This window comes from Lycium ferocissimum, unplaced genomic scaffold, assembly GCF_029784015.1.
Source record: "Lycium ferocissimum isolate CSIRO_LF1 unplaced genomic scaffold, AGI_CSIRO_Lferr_CH_V1 ctg29537, whole genome shotgun sequence".
Classification (NCBI taxonomy): Eukaryota; Viridiplantae; Streptophyta; class Magnoliopsida; order Solanales; family Solanaceae; genus Lycium; species Lycium ferocissimum.
In genome coordinates, this window is record NW_026725012.1 from 1 (window position 1) to 16,375 (window position 16,375).

General features: G+C 37.9%; 1 protein-coding gene across 1 annotated transcript; it reads left to right on the forward strand.

Annotated features, from left to right (window-relative positions):
* The first annotated feature begins 12,042 nt into the window (after positions 1 to 12,042).
* LOC132043859 (WAT1-related protein At2g39510-like) lies at positions 12,043 to 16,119 on the forward strand. Its single transcript, XM_059434317.1, has 7 exons — positions 12,043 to 12,330; positions 12,444 to 12,506; positions 12,600 to 12,716; positions 13,948 to 14,194; positions 14,943 to 15,104; positions 15,460 to 15,611; positions 15,760 to 16,119. The coding sequence occupies exons 1-7, from the start codon at positions 12,251 to 12,253 to the stop codon at positions 15,938 to 15,940; spliced, it is 1,002 nt and encodes a 333-aa protein (XP_059290300.1). The 5' UTR covers positions 12,043 to 12,250; the 3' UTR covers positions 15,941 to 16,119.
* Positions 16,120 to 16,375: the final 256 nt, after the last annotated feature.

Genomic DNA, 16,375 nt, shown 5'->3' on the forward strand with positions numbered 1-16,375 from the left:
AACCCAATCCAATATATAACCAAACAATACTTCGCAAGCTTTTTTGGAAAAAAGAAAAGGAAAAAGACTTTTTTGTCCAAATGGCTCCATAATAACATTTTAAAAGGGGAAAAGGGTCAAAAATGCCGCTCTACTTTGGAAAAAGGGCTAAAAAAATCCTCTGAACTTATTTTGGGTCAAAAATACCTCTCCCATCCTTAAAGTTTTCAAATATTCCTGATACGACCCAACCAGAGGGCCATGACGGGCACCCGGCGCTAGCCTACCTGTAACACCTCATACCCTAACTAGCTTATGTTCAGGGACTTAGAAACCAAGACAAAAGTGTTAGAATTGGAAAATTGGCCGTAGGACGTCAATTGTACGAGTTACGTCCAAAGTACGGCCTATACATTGATGTACGAGACATACAATGGAAGGCGTACATCGGGGGAGAAAACCAGAAGTCCTTTGGTTCCACAAAGTGAGGTACGGCCTGGGATGTACGGACCGTACATCAATGTATGGGGCGTACTTCCCAGCCCGTACATCAATGGCCAGACGTAGTCCTTCACTGGAAAATTAAGGCAAAGCACACCCACCATGTACGGGCCTTACTTTGAAGTACGAATCGTACATGGAGCCCGTACAATGCCTGTGTCCACCAGAATCTATAAATACGAGGGGTTCAGTTTTAATTTCACTTTTCACCAGTTTCCAAGCACTAGAACGAACAACTCTCATTCTCATACAAGAACATTAAGGTAAGCGATCCCAACCTATTTCAAATGGATTCTAACATATGTTAAGTAACATTAAGCAAGAATTCATCATTCTTAACCTAGGGTTTCGAGAAAACCCATCTAAAGGGTTCAAGACTTAGGCTTTTAGGATTCTTCTCAAAGTTCAGACCCTTCTTGTAAATTTTGGAGCGTATACAGGTATGTGAGGCTAACTATCTACGTTAGGGAATGTTTATGATTCTCCCTATGCCTCATTCTTCACACTTATCAGTAAATTGACTCAGAATGCAATTTAGCCCTAGTTTCTTGAATAGTTGTAGAACTACTATCTTCTAGGGTTATAGTTTCATAATTCATTCATGGTTATCATTTTGAATATCATGAACTCAGTACGTAATCATTATAGACTTGTGTATTAACATCACGCAAGTCTCCGTCAGTGTATAATCAATTATTGGCTTAAATTCCATAATCGAACGATTATCATCTATCGGCTATAGCCCCGATCTCGATCTTGTAAATTGTTTAATGTTGAACACTGTATCTATATTTTTGGCCCCTAGGCCACATTTTATGCATACGTATTGCTTAGGCCTGAGGCCACAGTTTTTGTGCATGTTATTTAGACCCTAGGCCACAGTTTATATTTACAGTTATACAGGTGATTCTTCATTTAGAACGAGGGTACTTGATCCTTACCTTCTTGTTTAGTTCAGTTTCAGTTTCAATTTCAGTACTTATATTTCTTCTTTTAGTTGCTTTATATACCAGTACAATTCAAATGTGCTGATGTCCCTTTTTATTGCTTGGGGTATACAAGTTGACGATCCAGCTAGCTAGGACTGCTCGTATCAGCTGCTTAGTGAGCTCCAGCTCCTCCGGGGCGTTATCCTGCTTTCAGTCTTTCCAGTTTTAGACAGTTAGCTTTTCAGTATTCGTAGAGGCATCATAGACATAGTCTAGTCAGTTAGATATTAGCAAACTTTGATGTGTTAGCTCTGTTGGCATTGATTTCAGATGTTTTATACTTAAACAGTATTTCCGCATTTTAATATATTTCAGCCAGACTTTTTAGTAGATCAACATGTGTTAGTCTTATTTCTTATTTTAGTATGTTTGATATCACATGTTGATTCAGCCAGCCTATGGGTTCGTTCGGTCACATGCAGTTAGGCACCGAGTGCCGTGTTACGCCTAGGCCATGGTTCGAGACGTGACAAAGCTTGGTATCATAGCCCTAGGTTCAAGTGTCTTAGGGAGTCTATGAAGCAGTGTCTAGTGAGGTCGCCTTTATATGTGTGAGGGCCACCATATAAACGATTGACCACCAAGACATTCGGGATTTGTTTCACTTCTTTCATGCTACTAGTTCATGCGGTTAGAGAAGTACTTTTAGAATTCTTCTAACTCGTGCGAATACGTATTTTAAATGGCTTCGAAAAGAAAGTACAACCAGAGGAATATAGCTACGAGCTCGGGACCTGCCGGTATGCGCTACGAGAAGAGAACACTCGAGCTCGGACGGCCAGGCCCGGCTAATGCTCTACACCTTTCCCCGATGTGCTTCGGATGCGGATTTTAGAGGTTCTATTCAGCTGCTCACTCAGATTTTGGCAAACCAGGTCCAGCGACAAGAAATGGTCCCTAGCCCAGGTGCTAATAGTGGGTCGAATAGTTCTAGGACTCAGGAGTTTCTGCGGATGAAGCCACCAGTATTCACAGGGTCTAAGAAAGATAAGGACCCGTAAAATTTCATGGATAGACTCCAGAAAGTATTTCGTGTGATGCATGCTACTGATACAGAGGCAGTGGAATTTGGAGCTTTCCAGCTGCAAGATGTGGCCCATATTTGGTATGAGACATGGGAACAGTCCCGAGAGGAGGATGCACTTCCTTCTACTTGGGATGAATTTGCAGACACTTTCATTGAGCACTTCATGCCAATCGAAGTCAGGGAAGCAAAGGCTACTGAGTTTAAGAATCTAAGGCAGAATGACATGACTGTCATACCCTATTTTAACCGGAGTCAAAATGGTTTACAACATCCTGGGTAATTCCGGGGTTATTTAAAGTTAAGGAGTCGCCACCTAATTATTTATGGTGAATTAGGGCACCTAAGATTGATTAAAGTAATTATCTAAAGTTGATTTTTATTTTAAAGTCTACGAAACCAAATGATTCTAGGAACGGGTTCAATTAGTCTAAAGGGAAGGTATTAGGCACCCTTTAAGACCCATTAACAATGGTTAACCGACCGGACTTATGATTAGTTAGGCTAAGAGTAAATGTAATATTGTAGAAAATAAAATAGTTTGTAAATATTGTTAAGGTTATAAATAGAAATATAGTGATGCTATTAAAAATAAGATTAGTAGAAAATTATAATTTTTGCGTAAAAGAGTTTAGTCATAAATAAACTGAAAAAGGTGTACAATTGTGCAACATTTATATATATTTGAGGAAAATAAGTCATACCACATAACAAATTAAGAGAGTTATTATACGATTAATATTAGTAAGACTTAAAATTTTACGATATTAAAGTATGGCGAAATAGTCAGAAATCTGAGGGGATTTTAATGTCTAAAAATGATCCAAGCCTTTACTATTAAAAAAAAGAAATATTATGAAGTCATCATGATTTATTTGAAAGGCATGGTTATTATTTAACCTTTGGCGTCCTTTAGGAAATCATCTTCGTGTAATCCAAAATGTTGTAGATACTAACATTCAAATTCATTCTAAGTCTTAAACGATCTACTTAATCTTCCAAAAAACTAGAATTCCTACAAACCCCGCCAAGACCCGTCTAAGTCAAAAAGATAAAATGTTAGTCGTATAATACAAATCAAACACACACAATAGAGTAAAAGAGCAACTATAACTAAATGGGCTTAGCCCGTTTAAGCACGACGACCGATTTTCTTTCGTCACATAGGCTTTGGCCCAAGAATCCTTTATACACTGCGGGTTGGGGCTGACTCGAGAAGAAGATTTCGTTGGGCTTTGGCCCAACACCGAATGCGGAAGATGACGAATCCCTCAGACTCGTGTGCGAGATGGTCATGCACAAAAAAAAAAAATGAAGGAAAAAGGATTAGTATATGATCAAGATAGCTACTAATGCAAAACTCATAACTCAAAGAAAGAAACTTCAAATACCATCACATAACAATAAGAAAATTAAATTTAATTGGGTTGTCCATACACAAGCTGTTATATCCCGTATTTTGTACGTCGGGACATTCCGAGCTAATCATGAAAAGTTAAGGACAAGGCTATTCCGGGATACGAGATTGAGACTTTTGACATCCGATTTTGTTTTAAGGCATAAATTGCTTATGATTTTATTGGTATGGAATATTAAAGAAAATTTGGGGTCAAAAGTGAAGTTCGGGAAGTCTAGTTCCCAACGCAACAAACCGCTCCTCAATCGGACATCGAGGTAAGGAGATATGGACGTTACAAGTCGGGCTGGCAGACAGGAAAATGGTCTGCGCGAATGCGCCAAGAGAGTGGCGCGAACGCGCGCAACAAAATTAAAGGACTCGGGTTCAAGATGAAGGTCATATTATAAGAATGTAATAATAACATATATATGGAATTTGGAGACCATATGGGATGAATTGGTTCATATGGCACTTAATGAGAAACCCTCGTTCTTGTGCACGCTAAGTGGGGCCCACACGTTGGAGTTTTATAAAGGACATATGAAGAGACATATGAGTAGTACATGAAAGGTTGAGCAAGTCCTAAAAAGGACCCATAAGCCAAATATGGGCATAAGCCTTCCAAAAGGGCGATTTAAGGAAACATTTTCAGATGATCTGACTTGGAGGGGTAAAAACGGTATTATAAGTTTGGAATTTGGAAAAACACAAAGAATGAAAGTTGTAGCTAATTGAAAGATCTTTCCAACCATAGGTAGTAGGCCCTCACAAGATATCGGGATCAAGAGTTATGACCTTTTTACTGAATGAAGGTACAGTCAGAAAAATTAAGTCAGCGTGAACGCGCCCAAAGGGGGCGCGAACGCGCTGAAGGAAATATAGGTCGGTCCAGGCAGAACCTGGACCGTTCTATAAAAGGGAGAGGCCCCCTATTTTCATCCCAAACCACCCCAAACACTCCCAAAAACTCCAGAAAACTCCCCAACCTTCCACCACCAACTTTTAGCCCAAAACCAGGTATAATTCCCAAATTCCGGTCCAGACAGCGTATAGTTGCAACTACAAAATTGTGTATTAATACGTTGTGGCTTAAGTTTAAGGTGAAGGAGTGAATATATAGCCTTATTATCGCGGGAAAGGTATGAATCTCTTTTTTATTTGTGTTAATATTGATTTATTTACGAAAAGGGGAGTCAAAATTGTTACAAAATGGTTCTGTGATGGAATTATGGGACAAACACCATATGGGGTGTTTATGAAGTATTTAAAGTTGTAAATATTATGTTTAATGTTGGTATTGTTGTGATTGCTATTGGTTGTTGAATTGAGGATTCGGGCTAGGCATATTTACAGGGGAGATGCTGCCCAAATTTTTGTAAATAAAGTACTAGCCTAGAATTGGATCCCTAAGTGTGTATGACTAATGTTTGGCGTCTAATGACGTTATTGTAGATTTTGAAGAAGCCAAGACGTAAGTTTGGATTAATTTAGGAAGCGGACGAGGTATGTAAAACCTAACTTTTCCTTCTCTTGGCATGTCTTGATTGTATGTAGGCTAGAACACGAGTCTCGGGGTAACTTCACTCTTAAGATCCGAGCCGTATACGATTCTTGTTTCCTTCGGATGTCAATGTTCTTGATAATGTCAAACTATGGTTCATAAGTCTTTTGTATAGTTGGATTTCAAGTTTTGCATAAAGAATGTTGCTTTTAAAAGGTTTCGTAACTACGAACAATGGACCCGGATTGGTTCGATACTCGTCCGTGGGCCCCGAGACTCTCCTTTGTGTAGTACTAATGACTTTCGAAAGGATTGAGTATAATTGTTGTCTTAAACTTCGGACGTTGACTACTCACTTCTCTAACGACTTTATAATGACGATTATGCCCATAATTTCCATAAGCTATTTCCTATGGTTTGATACGTGTCTACGAGTCCTAAAGTTCGATTTGATATGTTCTCGAATGACGTACGAAAGAAATTTGATTTGACTATCGTTTTGATTCTTAAATGATGACTCGTTTTGGATATTTTATTGAGTCTTTGAAAGTGTTTTAAACTGCATATAGTTGCTCGCGACTTGCTCGTGCATATGGTTGTTACATCCTTCACCGAGTCCGGGCCGGTTATGTATCGTGCGCACTATGTTATTTTCCGGTGTGATCTTGTGTTACGGTTCATCGAGCTCCTCGCTAGAGGGCCGGGTTCCGTTTATATTGGTGTTATGCTGTGTTATGGCGTTACGGTAGGCTATGATGTGTTATGGGGATATGTCGGGTTACGGAGATATGAAACCTTCGGTGTGATGTTGTGGCGTGGCGCCAACGACAACGGGCGACCACCGTTCTAAGAGCCCTATGCATGATTTGTATTTTTATGAGTAAGCATTTTGATATTTTGAATATTGCATTTACTTTTCGTACTTCTGATTTGACTGTGATCTTGTTTACTATATTTCATGCTTTGCATACTCAGTATATATTCCGTACTGACCCCCTTTCTTCGGGGGGCTGCGTTTCATGCCGCGCGGTACGGATACTTATCCGGATGATCCACGACTTAGATTCCGTTCGATGACTTGGAGCGCTCCTTGTTCCGGATCCTACACTTGATTCGATTCGGTTATTGCATATTTGTATATATGTTTGTTCACGGGTACGGCGGGGCCCCGTCCCGTCATATGATTTTGTTATGACTCCTAGGTCCGTAGACATATACGTGTGGGTTATGGGTACTCACTATTCGGTCGTGTCCGTGTGATTTGTGATTTGGACGTCCCCCCATGCTATGTGACCTTATCGGATTATATGTGATACTATTTTTTACGGAAGTTATGACAAACGTATATGTATATTTGTATATTTGTGACAGCTTCGGGGCGACGTTCCACTTTTCGTAAATATATGTTATTTGTACACGGTATAAGTTATTCGTACGCTATTTCGATTTGGGATACTAGGTACGTACGAGTGCCCAGTCCGGGCACGAGCGCGGCCGGGGTTGGGTCGTGACAAAAGTGGTATCGAGCGGTTTGTCCTCGGATTGTCTACGCATCGTGTCGGCAGTCTTGTTTATGGTGTGAAGCCGGCCACACTCATAAACGGGAGGGGCGGGGGCATTTAGGAATCAGTGACCCTTTTTCTGTCTTAGATCGTGCGATAGAGCCAAGTCATAGGAAATGAGATTCTCCGTACTAACCTTTAATTTCAGTAGAGGGACGATATCGACAGAAGGAAGCGATTGACGACATTGGAAGATACAAAGCACGCAGGTAAGCAAAGGTACGGAAGACATGTGTCGGCTAAGGCATTAACGTATGATTGAGATGTGAAGTCCAAAATTTTCAGAAAAAAAAAAAACAAAAGTAAATAAGGAAGTGTAGCAGTTGCGGTTCGAATTGGACACATGGGGTAAGTCCCTCGTTTTCATACTGTTATTGATACTGGGAGCCCTGTGTGGCTGTGATATGACATAATATGTATATATACGTGTTGGCCCTGTGAGGCATTGTTGGTATTTCCTGTGTACAGGTTTTGAGATAGTAAGAGATATAGAGAAAACTTTGCCGAAATTTTTCCAGAAAATAAAGAAAAATGAGATATAGGGTTGCGGTATGTTTTGAAAGGTTGTGTCAATAGTAAGGATAGAATTTGACTAAGTTGCAAGTATGGCTAACCTGGAAAAATAAGTTAACTGCTGAGTTGGTGACGATAGTAATTAGGAGGTTGATATTGATATGGTAAAAGAAATTTGGAAAAAGGCTCGCGATGGTAAGAGATGATTTAGAAGAAGTTGGCAAATTATAATAGAGCGTCATATTAAGGTACATTTAACCGAATTGATAAGCGAGGGGATAAATTATGACGAGTTTATAATTAGAAGAAATAATAGTATGATTGAGACCAGAATATAGAAAAACAAAAAGAGATTGTGACGGATATGAATGTACCGACAAGACAGCTTGTGAGATATTAAAGACAAGATTGACCGAAAAGGGCAAAAAGTTAAGAAGTGTGACACTATAAGGCCGATTACGAACAAGATATTATGTGAATATAGTAAGGAATGTTATGAAAATGAGCAAGGCTTAGCGAGGAAGTGACTAATAGATATGACGTGATCTGTGTGACTCAAGTATGAAGGTGAGTTAGTGGAAAAAAAAAAAGGAGAGGAAGAGGAATTTATGAAGTTCTTCTACAGGGAAAGTATAGAATAGAAGTTACGAGATAACGGAAACGATAGCGAGCACAAAAAAATAGGGAGGAAGAGATGAAAAGAAAGGTAAGTAAGATAACAGTGCGGTAATAGATGGCGACATGGGTAGCCATGAACACAGGTAATAACAGCGACGGAACTGTGACAGGCCAAATCATAGAAAGGCGAATATAATAAGTAGAATGAGTGTTAGGGAATGATTGGTATGATAATAACAAATAAAAATTGTGAGGAACGAATATGTTTTGAAGAAGTAGAAAGGGGTTATGTAGGTGTAGTATTTTCCGGAAGACATGCGGCGGTATTGTAAAAATTCCTCGCGCGCTAAAAGGAAAAGATAGACAAGGACCGAAGGAATACAAAGAAAGTGATATTAAAGGAGTACGAATATGGAACGCAAGGAGATTATATGGTTATGAATTTAAAGTTGTAGTACGACGACAGGATGATATGATAAAATCCTTGTCGAGACGGATTTGGTGTTCTGGGTAAGTTGGAAGCCTGCGTTGGATACATAGTTCGGGTAAAAAAAGACATAAAGCACAAAGGGTACTGCGTGCATACGACTCCACCCCCGGGAAATGATGGGATCCTTAAGCGACAAAGACGGTAGGTACGAGGAACGGATAATGCAATATAATTTTATCCAAGAGAAGCGGATGGTACAAAGTTGAGATAAAAAAATACTATTCTAAGAGAATTTTGGACACTTATCATTAGAATATAAATGCCACATAACCGAGAATTTGGAATGACTACAAGTATCGTGAAATCATTGATCAAGTAAGAGACCTCTTTTAAATCGGCGGGGAATGTGTTACGAGGGCGTTTGAACCCCGTCTGCACTTCAACTTACTTCAGTATTATGTGCTGAAGGTCATGTGGCAAGGTCGACGCAGCCATATTGATGTTAGAGCATCGACCTCACCGTAATCCCAAAGTTAAGCGTGTCAAGCCGGGAGAGTAGCAATTTTAGGATGGGTGACCCCCTGGGAAGTTTCCCCGAAAGTCTTACAAATTCGGCCGTAAGAAGCAAACGAGAAGCTAGGTTAATCTAAGTAACAATTAGAGGTCGTGTAGAACGAGCAGCCGAATCGGTGAAAACGGAGGAAGGTGCATTATGGCTTTAAAACAGTGGTAAAATAATGGTGTTGGAAAAATTTTGGAATAAGATGGTAATGATTATGTATACGTATGTACATGATATCCCTTATATGGCTATGTTAAGTCCCAGCAATCGATGTTGAGACATATTGAAAGGCGTTAATCGTACAGAGTAATGAAGTTCAAGTGAAAGAAAATAAAATGGCATAACGTTATAAGGCAAGCCGATGTTTTCGCACGGATTGAGCTTGGAAAGTTCCAAGATAATGATGTTTTTGGAAAGAAAAAAATAAGTAGACGATAGATAAGGGACCAAAATGTCGTAAAAGCGAAAGAATAATGACCACAACGAACCGAGAAGTAAAGGAAAGAAGATTAGGCCGTGCAACCAGAAAGAAGAAGTTCCCAACTCTCGAAAGATAAGCGCCGAGGACGGTGGAGAACATATTGAACTTGAAATATGCTCCTGAAAGGGAATTAATCGGCCTTGAGCTGTGAGTTCGAAATAATCGCCAAAACAAGAGTGTGCTATGAGAGAATCGGAGAGAAGTAAGGATTTTCGTAGCCCTATGCTTTCGGGTTGTAGGGTGAGATTTAAGGGACAAAGGTTAGAAAAGCGATCAAAAGTTGCCAAAGGAAAGGCTGCAACGAGAGCCCAAAGATTTAGTTTGAGCTCGAATTATGAGTTGCCATAAGTGTGGCGGTACGGTAAAGGATAGTGAAAGGTTAGTAACTATTACGGTACACCTCTTTTAGATCGGGAGAAAGTAGTCCGGAGAAGGAATCGGGAGAAATAGTTTGAAGGACGTAACCATTACGCACTAGCAACAAAGTCATGTTGGGTGAGCACCTAATGTAGAAGTAAATGGTGACAAAGATGTAAGGACTAATGATGTCGACCATTAAACCACAAGTGAGTCCTAGCACGGCGTGTCCCCCCCCCCCCCCCCCAGGCACCTAACCAGATGTGCCGAGCGTACTATTTAAACGCTAAGGAACATGTCGCGAGCCTGCGTTATTGATTTCAAAGGTAGCTAGAATAATCGTCGCCACTTTATGGGAGTTGCCGATAATCAAGCTACTATTCTCGCATGCGAATAGCCGTATGAGGCTCGGTATGGCGAAGGTGCGTTAACACCGATTGGCTGGTCCAATATTGGTAAAACTAAATTAATTGGGGCCGAGACATGATTCGGCAAGTAGGCGGCAAAGTGAAACTCATTCGGGAGCGGTTATTACTCGGAGGACGAAGTCATATACAGATGCTCGACGTCGACACCTAGAATTCCAGGTCGACGATTGGGTATCTTTGGAAGTGTCACCCATGAAGGGTGTTATGAAGTTCGGCCGAAAAGGAAGCTCAGCTATGCAAGCACTGATAAAAATACACAGGTGTCTTTATGGGATGATATTCAGTACATTGCTGCAAACATGACTTTGTCATGGCTAGTGGGGGTGATTTTAATGTGATTACCGCTGATCATGATGAGAAGTATGGTGGATTACCAGTGCAGATTTCAGAAACAAAATACTTCATACACTAAATAGATACTTGCCAGTTAACAGATCTGGGATTTTCAGGAAGTTTGTATACCTGGTGGAATGGGAGATCAGATTTTCATTAGGAATTTAATTTTTTTTCATTTGCGATACAAACTTTGTAATATGTATCTTGAGATAAACGTGCAACGCACGTTACGCATACTAGTATAAATACATACACATGGATATTATTAAATAAAATAGTTACGTCTACACCTTATTCTCACCCTTCTCTCCGCGGTTATAGACCCTAGTAACAACACGTCTAACAAAATCACTAAATTTTACAAAAGAAAGCAAAGTTGAACCCAACTTGAATTTCCCAGTTTTCTTCAAGTGAACTCCAAATAGCAAAGTGGTGTACACATCATGGCTAATAATTCATACAGAGGTACAAGTGAGGAAGAGCTAACCTCATCCAATAAATGTACAGATTTCTGATTTTTATAATCCGATTTTCTTCTACATAACATAAGTAAAACTCATTGAGCAGTGCTCTGATTTGCTGTTATCATTTTTGAAAGAATTTAATATAATGTCCAAGCTGAATGTCCACTAAGAAGACATGTTTGGTTTAGTGCATTGTTGTGACGCTTTAATCTCCCTTGTCAGCATCAATGTCTTACCATATTTTATGTTTAAAATGCTCCAGGTTTGGATCTTATTTATCTAAAATGAATATGCTTCCACTTCTTTTAAAAACTTAAATTGCTTATTGTTTCATTTCCGAAATAGTGAACCTAAAAAATATTCTATAGCGTAGACATAATTTGATTCATGGCATATATAACGTACTTAAAAAATGTTTGAAAACCTTTTATTCACCTGTAAATTAACATATTTAAAGGGAAAATTACAGCCGAATACCATTCGGCCGTCTAGTTTCCAAAATACATACACAGTTTATAGGTAGTGTATACTTTATACTAAAAATATACATATACTATACATATAATATGCATATAGTACTATACATATAATATACATACCTATACACAACATATAAAGCTAAAGTATATAGGTAGTGTATACTTTGGCCATGTTGGTAAATTAATTGGCCGAAGGTTACGTGAAGTTTCCCATATTTAAATTGTTCGAGAAAGATGACTTATCAGTTTAGTATCATGATAACAAACTTTTAAATTAGTTAGTCATTAGGTAGAAGAATAGAAGTGTTTGATGAATGAACGATTCCATTATATAAGACGATAGTGGAGTCCATATATAGAGTTAAGATGTGGAGACGTGCTTAGATAGCTTTGTTTGGCGCCTATATATAGCACCACAAGACAGGGTTTGTGAAAGAAGTACAAAAACCAAAACTCTATCCTTTTATAATTAAAGAAAGCTAGTGATTTGTATACGAATTAAAAAGAAGCATGCCAACAAGGTTATTGAAGTTAGTGAAGGAAGGAAAACCATATTTGGCAGTGATATTGTTGCAGTTTGGATATGCAGGATCAGCCATAACAGCTTAAAATGCTCTAAATCATGGCATGAGCCATTTCACCTTTGCCGTTTACAGAAATGCCTTTGCCACTATTGTCTTTGCTCCTTTTGCCTTCCTCTTAGAAAGGTCACCATCCTATATGTACATATATTCATTCAGTGCAACTTTGTTTTTACTTAGATGAAGTTATTTTGGTTAAAAGCTAATTAGTATTTCTCTCTGGTTGTTTTAACACACAGGAAAATAAGGCCAAAAATGACTCTATCCATTTTCTTGAAGATTATGTTGCTGGGATTAGTGGAGTAAACAGCTCTAACAATACTTTAGCCTCTTTTTTCCTCAACTTACCAGATTGTCAAACATTTCACTGAAAACAAAAACTGTCTCTTTTGCAGGCCTGTCATCGACCAGAACTTGTATTACACGGGATTGAGATACACTACTGCAACTTTTGCAACAACAATGTGTAATGTGCTTCCAGCCCTCACCTTTTTGTTGGCTTGGATATTAAGGTAGTAATTAACTACTGATTTCTCTCTCTTCTTTTTTATACTTGATTGGTAGGGTCAAGCCTTTTTCACTAGGCAAACAAATCCGTATTACTCCTTAGCTCCGTCCCAAAAAGATTGCCCATTGACACTTAAGACAAAGTTTAAGTTTAAATAAGCAATACTTTTTGAAATGTGTGGTCCAATGTGTGGCTGTAAATCATCTCATAAAGTTAAATTGTTTCTAAATATAGAAAAGTGTCAATCTTTTTGGGACAGACTAAAAAGAAAAGGAAGACAATCTTTTGGAGATGGAGGAAGTATAATTCGATGTAAATGTGTGACCTTAACGGCCTTTATTTTAAGCAACTATTCGCTCAAAGATGCATGACAAGACCTTCGATCTCTCTCTCTATAATTTATATGGATGTTGGAAAAAATCAACCACTCAAGGGTGACCTAAATGTTCCAAACATGCAGACGTGTGAAGATTAAAGACCTTCTAATCTATATTTCATATAGTTGCAACTTATATACACTCTCATCATGAGAAGGGTTCATTTAGGCCGATAAAACACAAATGTTTAAAAAGCAAAAAAGATATAGATGACTTCGCTCGATAAATTTAGCTGAACTACTGGATCAGGAAAAAAAAAAAAGATAAGAGAAGATGAGCACATAACAGTGTCGTGTACCAAGAGAGTCCATTGTAGTTTTGAGCCGCCTGATTGTCCAATATATTCCCTAGATGTTTACCATAAAGACTAATGACACAAAAGCTCAGTTGATATAAACGCCAAATATTAATGCATAAATGCGACAAAATAAGTACTCATTCTATTAATTGTGTTGGGAATACCAATATCCTGCCTATGACAAAGTCCACGAGGGAGTTAGGGTGGCCCGGGTCAAAGTCGCGATCGAACATAACGCTTGCTTGATGGACTTAGTTAAGAAATAAAGTTATGCCCTTGCGATTAGCCACAATTTTTATTATGACGGTAAGCGTTTGATTCTAACGAATTGAAAACTCTTTAATTTTAATATTTTTATTTTATCCTTAATAATATGCATGGTCTTATAGTGTTGTAACATGCTTAGTATCACGCACAAGTTTTAGAAGTATATTTGGTATGTGCGAAAAGGCTATTTTTTGAATTATATACTCCGTTAAATAATGAAAGGAAAAGGGTATATGTGAAAGTTGGTTAGTTGAGTAGGTAAATGTGGAATAATGGGTAAATTAAACGTGTAGGCTTGAGAAGGTGAACATTAAGAGAATACCAAGCCAAGCAAAAATAGTGGGAACAGCAGTGACACTTGGTGGTGCTATGATAATGACACTGATTGGAGGACCTACAATTGGATTGCCCTGGACCAAACATCACCCAAATATTACTACAACTGCTACTAGTGCTTCTCCTATTGAGCTACAACCCATTAAGGGTGCTCTCTTTATCGCCGCAGGTTGTATCTGTTGGTCCTGCTTTTACAATCTTCAGGTACTATCCTAAATCAATATTAAAAAATCTTTTTTCTTTGTCTTGTCCAAAATGAAGAATGGAACTATTTTCAATTTATGTTATTTACAGTGTCACTGTATATTTTTCTTAAACGTCAAATTCACATACAATAATAGTTAAACTTCCATTATAATCTTGATATAGTAATCTGAAAAATACAACTGCAATCAACCACTATAACTGATTAAATTGATTCAACAGTATATATATAAAGTTAAACTTTTTCTTACTATTCCATGCCAAAGTATGATGTATCTTTCTATGCATTCTAAATTTGAAAGCCATTTAATATATAGGAATTCTGATTTTACTCTTATTGAAAATTTTGTTAGCCACACGGATTTTATGACATGTTTAATACTATCTCCGTTTCAATTTATGTGAACTACTTTTATTAGTCGAAAAGGCTAAAAAGAGCTTATCTCTTTTTACATTTGAAACATATGTGACTCATTTAACACCACAAGTTTAAAGTCTTCTCTTCTTTCTTAAACTCCATGCCTAGTCAAATAGGTTCACATAAATTGAAACGGAGGAGCGGTAGGATATATATCAAAAGTTTGTTTTTTCTTAAGCTCACCAAATCAAAATAATTGAAACTGAGGGAGAGTTAAATTCACGTACAGTTGTGAATGTTAAGACCAGCAGGATATTTTTTTTTCCCCTGGTTAACATTGTTCTTTTTCTTATTATTTTATACTGTGTGTGTTTATTGCACAAAATACAGGCAATAACAATGAAGACATACCCTGCGGCATTATCGCTGACTTGTCTGATATGCTCGTCCGGAGCTCTGCAAGGCACTGTTCTGACGCTTGTGGCTGAAAGGGGCAATACTTCAATATGGGCCATCCATTGGGACACTAAATTCTTATCTTACGTTTATAGTGTAAGCAGCTTCCGCATTCTCTAGTGTATATGTGTCCATATTCATATTTGTACTCCATCCATTCCATAATAAGTGACACACCCCTTAAGAAAGTGTTCACTTCTAAAAAATTAGGAGTGATTTTACTAACTTACCCCTAATTAAATGCCTAGAAAGAGAAAAACTTAATGATTCTTGATTATGTAAATAAAAGACATTTTGAAAGAAAAAGATCACTTTCTTCTTGAAATCCTAAAGCATCACTTATTTTGAAACAAAATAAAAAGCCTAAAAGTTACTTATTGTGGAATGGAGGGAGTATTTAATTACGTATCACCTATTACTATTTACTCATAAGAAGTGTTAATGGATGCAGGGAATGGTCACTTCTGGAGTTGGCTATTATGTCTCTGGATTGATAATGAAGGAAAAAGGACCTGTTTTTGTAACTGCATTTAATCCTCTAAACATGGTTATCGTCGCAATCTTAGGTTCATTCATTTTATCCGAGCAGCTAAACTTGGGAAGGCATGTACATATACATTTATTTTTATCCTCCTTCTTTATTGAAATAATAAATAATTATCGCGATATCATTAATGACTTTTGTTTGAAGTAGTTTTGTTGAGTGCAAAAGAGAGGTTGTCTAATCCGGTGCCATTTTAATATAATGTAGGGTTTTGGGAGGGGCAATCATTGTAACTGGACTATATTTAGTAATATGGGGCAAGAGCAAGGACCAACAATCGTCGAAATCGATCAGTAGTGAAGTGGCTGATCAATCTGATGAACCAGTTGAAAAAGAAACAGCAATAAAGTCTTCAAATCAAGCAAAAGTTGGAGATGAAGCTGTTTAAGAAGAAATTATGGCGAGACTTAAAGTTAGAAGGATAAGTAGAAATAATAACTCCTAATCAATGGTTGGGTTCTAGATAAAGTAAGATCAAGTTCCCCACATAGGGGGATGTTACTTTCGCATTTCTTTATTAAAGAGAAATATTGGAGAAATGACAAAGTGGGTGTAGCATCTTCGAAGCATCTGTCTAGTTTTCTGCTGATGAAATGGTTGTCCTTTATTTGAATGCGTATAATTAGGTGCTGAACTAATTAACTGCTCAATATGACAGATAGAAAAAAAGAGGAAGAGATAAGACTCTGTTCCAGTAATGGCTTGCACATATGGGGTACAGAAGTACGTGGTTATTAGAAATTTAGAATATATTGCATTTAATCTAGTGAACTCATTGAATAAAATAATTAGCTTCCTGAGTACGTGGCTCAGATGAAAATAA

What these genes read in the sequence shown, in the direction of transcription:
- LOC132043859 (XM_059434317.1), top strand. Translation starts at nt 12,251, where the DNA reads ATGAGCCATTTCACCTTTGCCGTTTACAGAAATGCCTTTGCCACTATT. An exon ending in TTTGCCTTCCTCTTAGAAAG is followed by an intron (nt 12,331 to 12,443) that starts GTCACCATCCTA and finishes TTTAACACACAG; the next exon opens with GAAAATAAGGCCAAAAATGA. An exon ending in GAGCAGCTAAACTTGGGAAG is followed by an intron (nt 15,612 to 15,759) that starts GCATGTACATAT and finishes AATATAATGTAG; the next exon opens with GGTTTTGGGAGGGGCAATCA.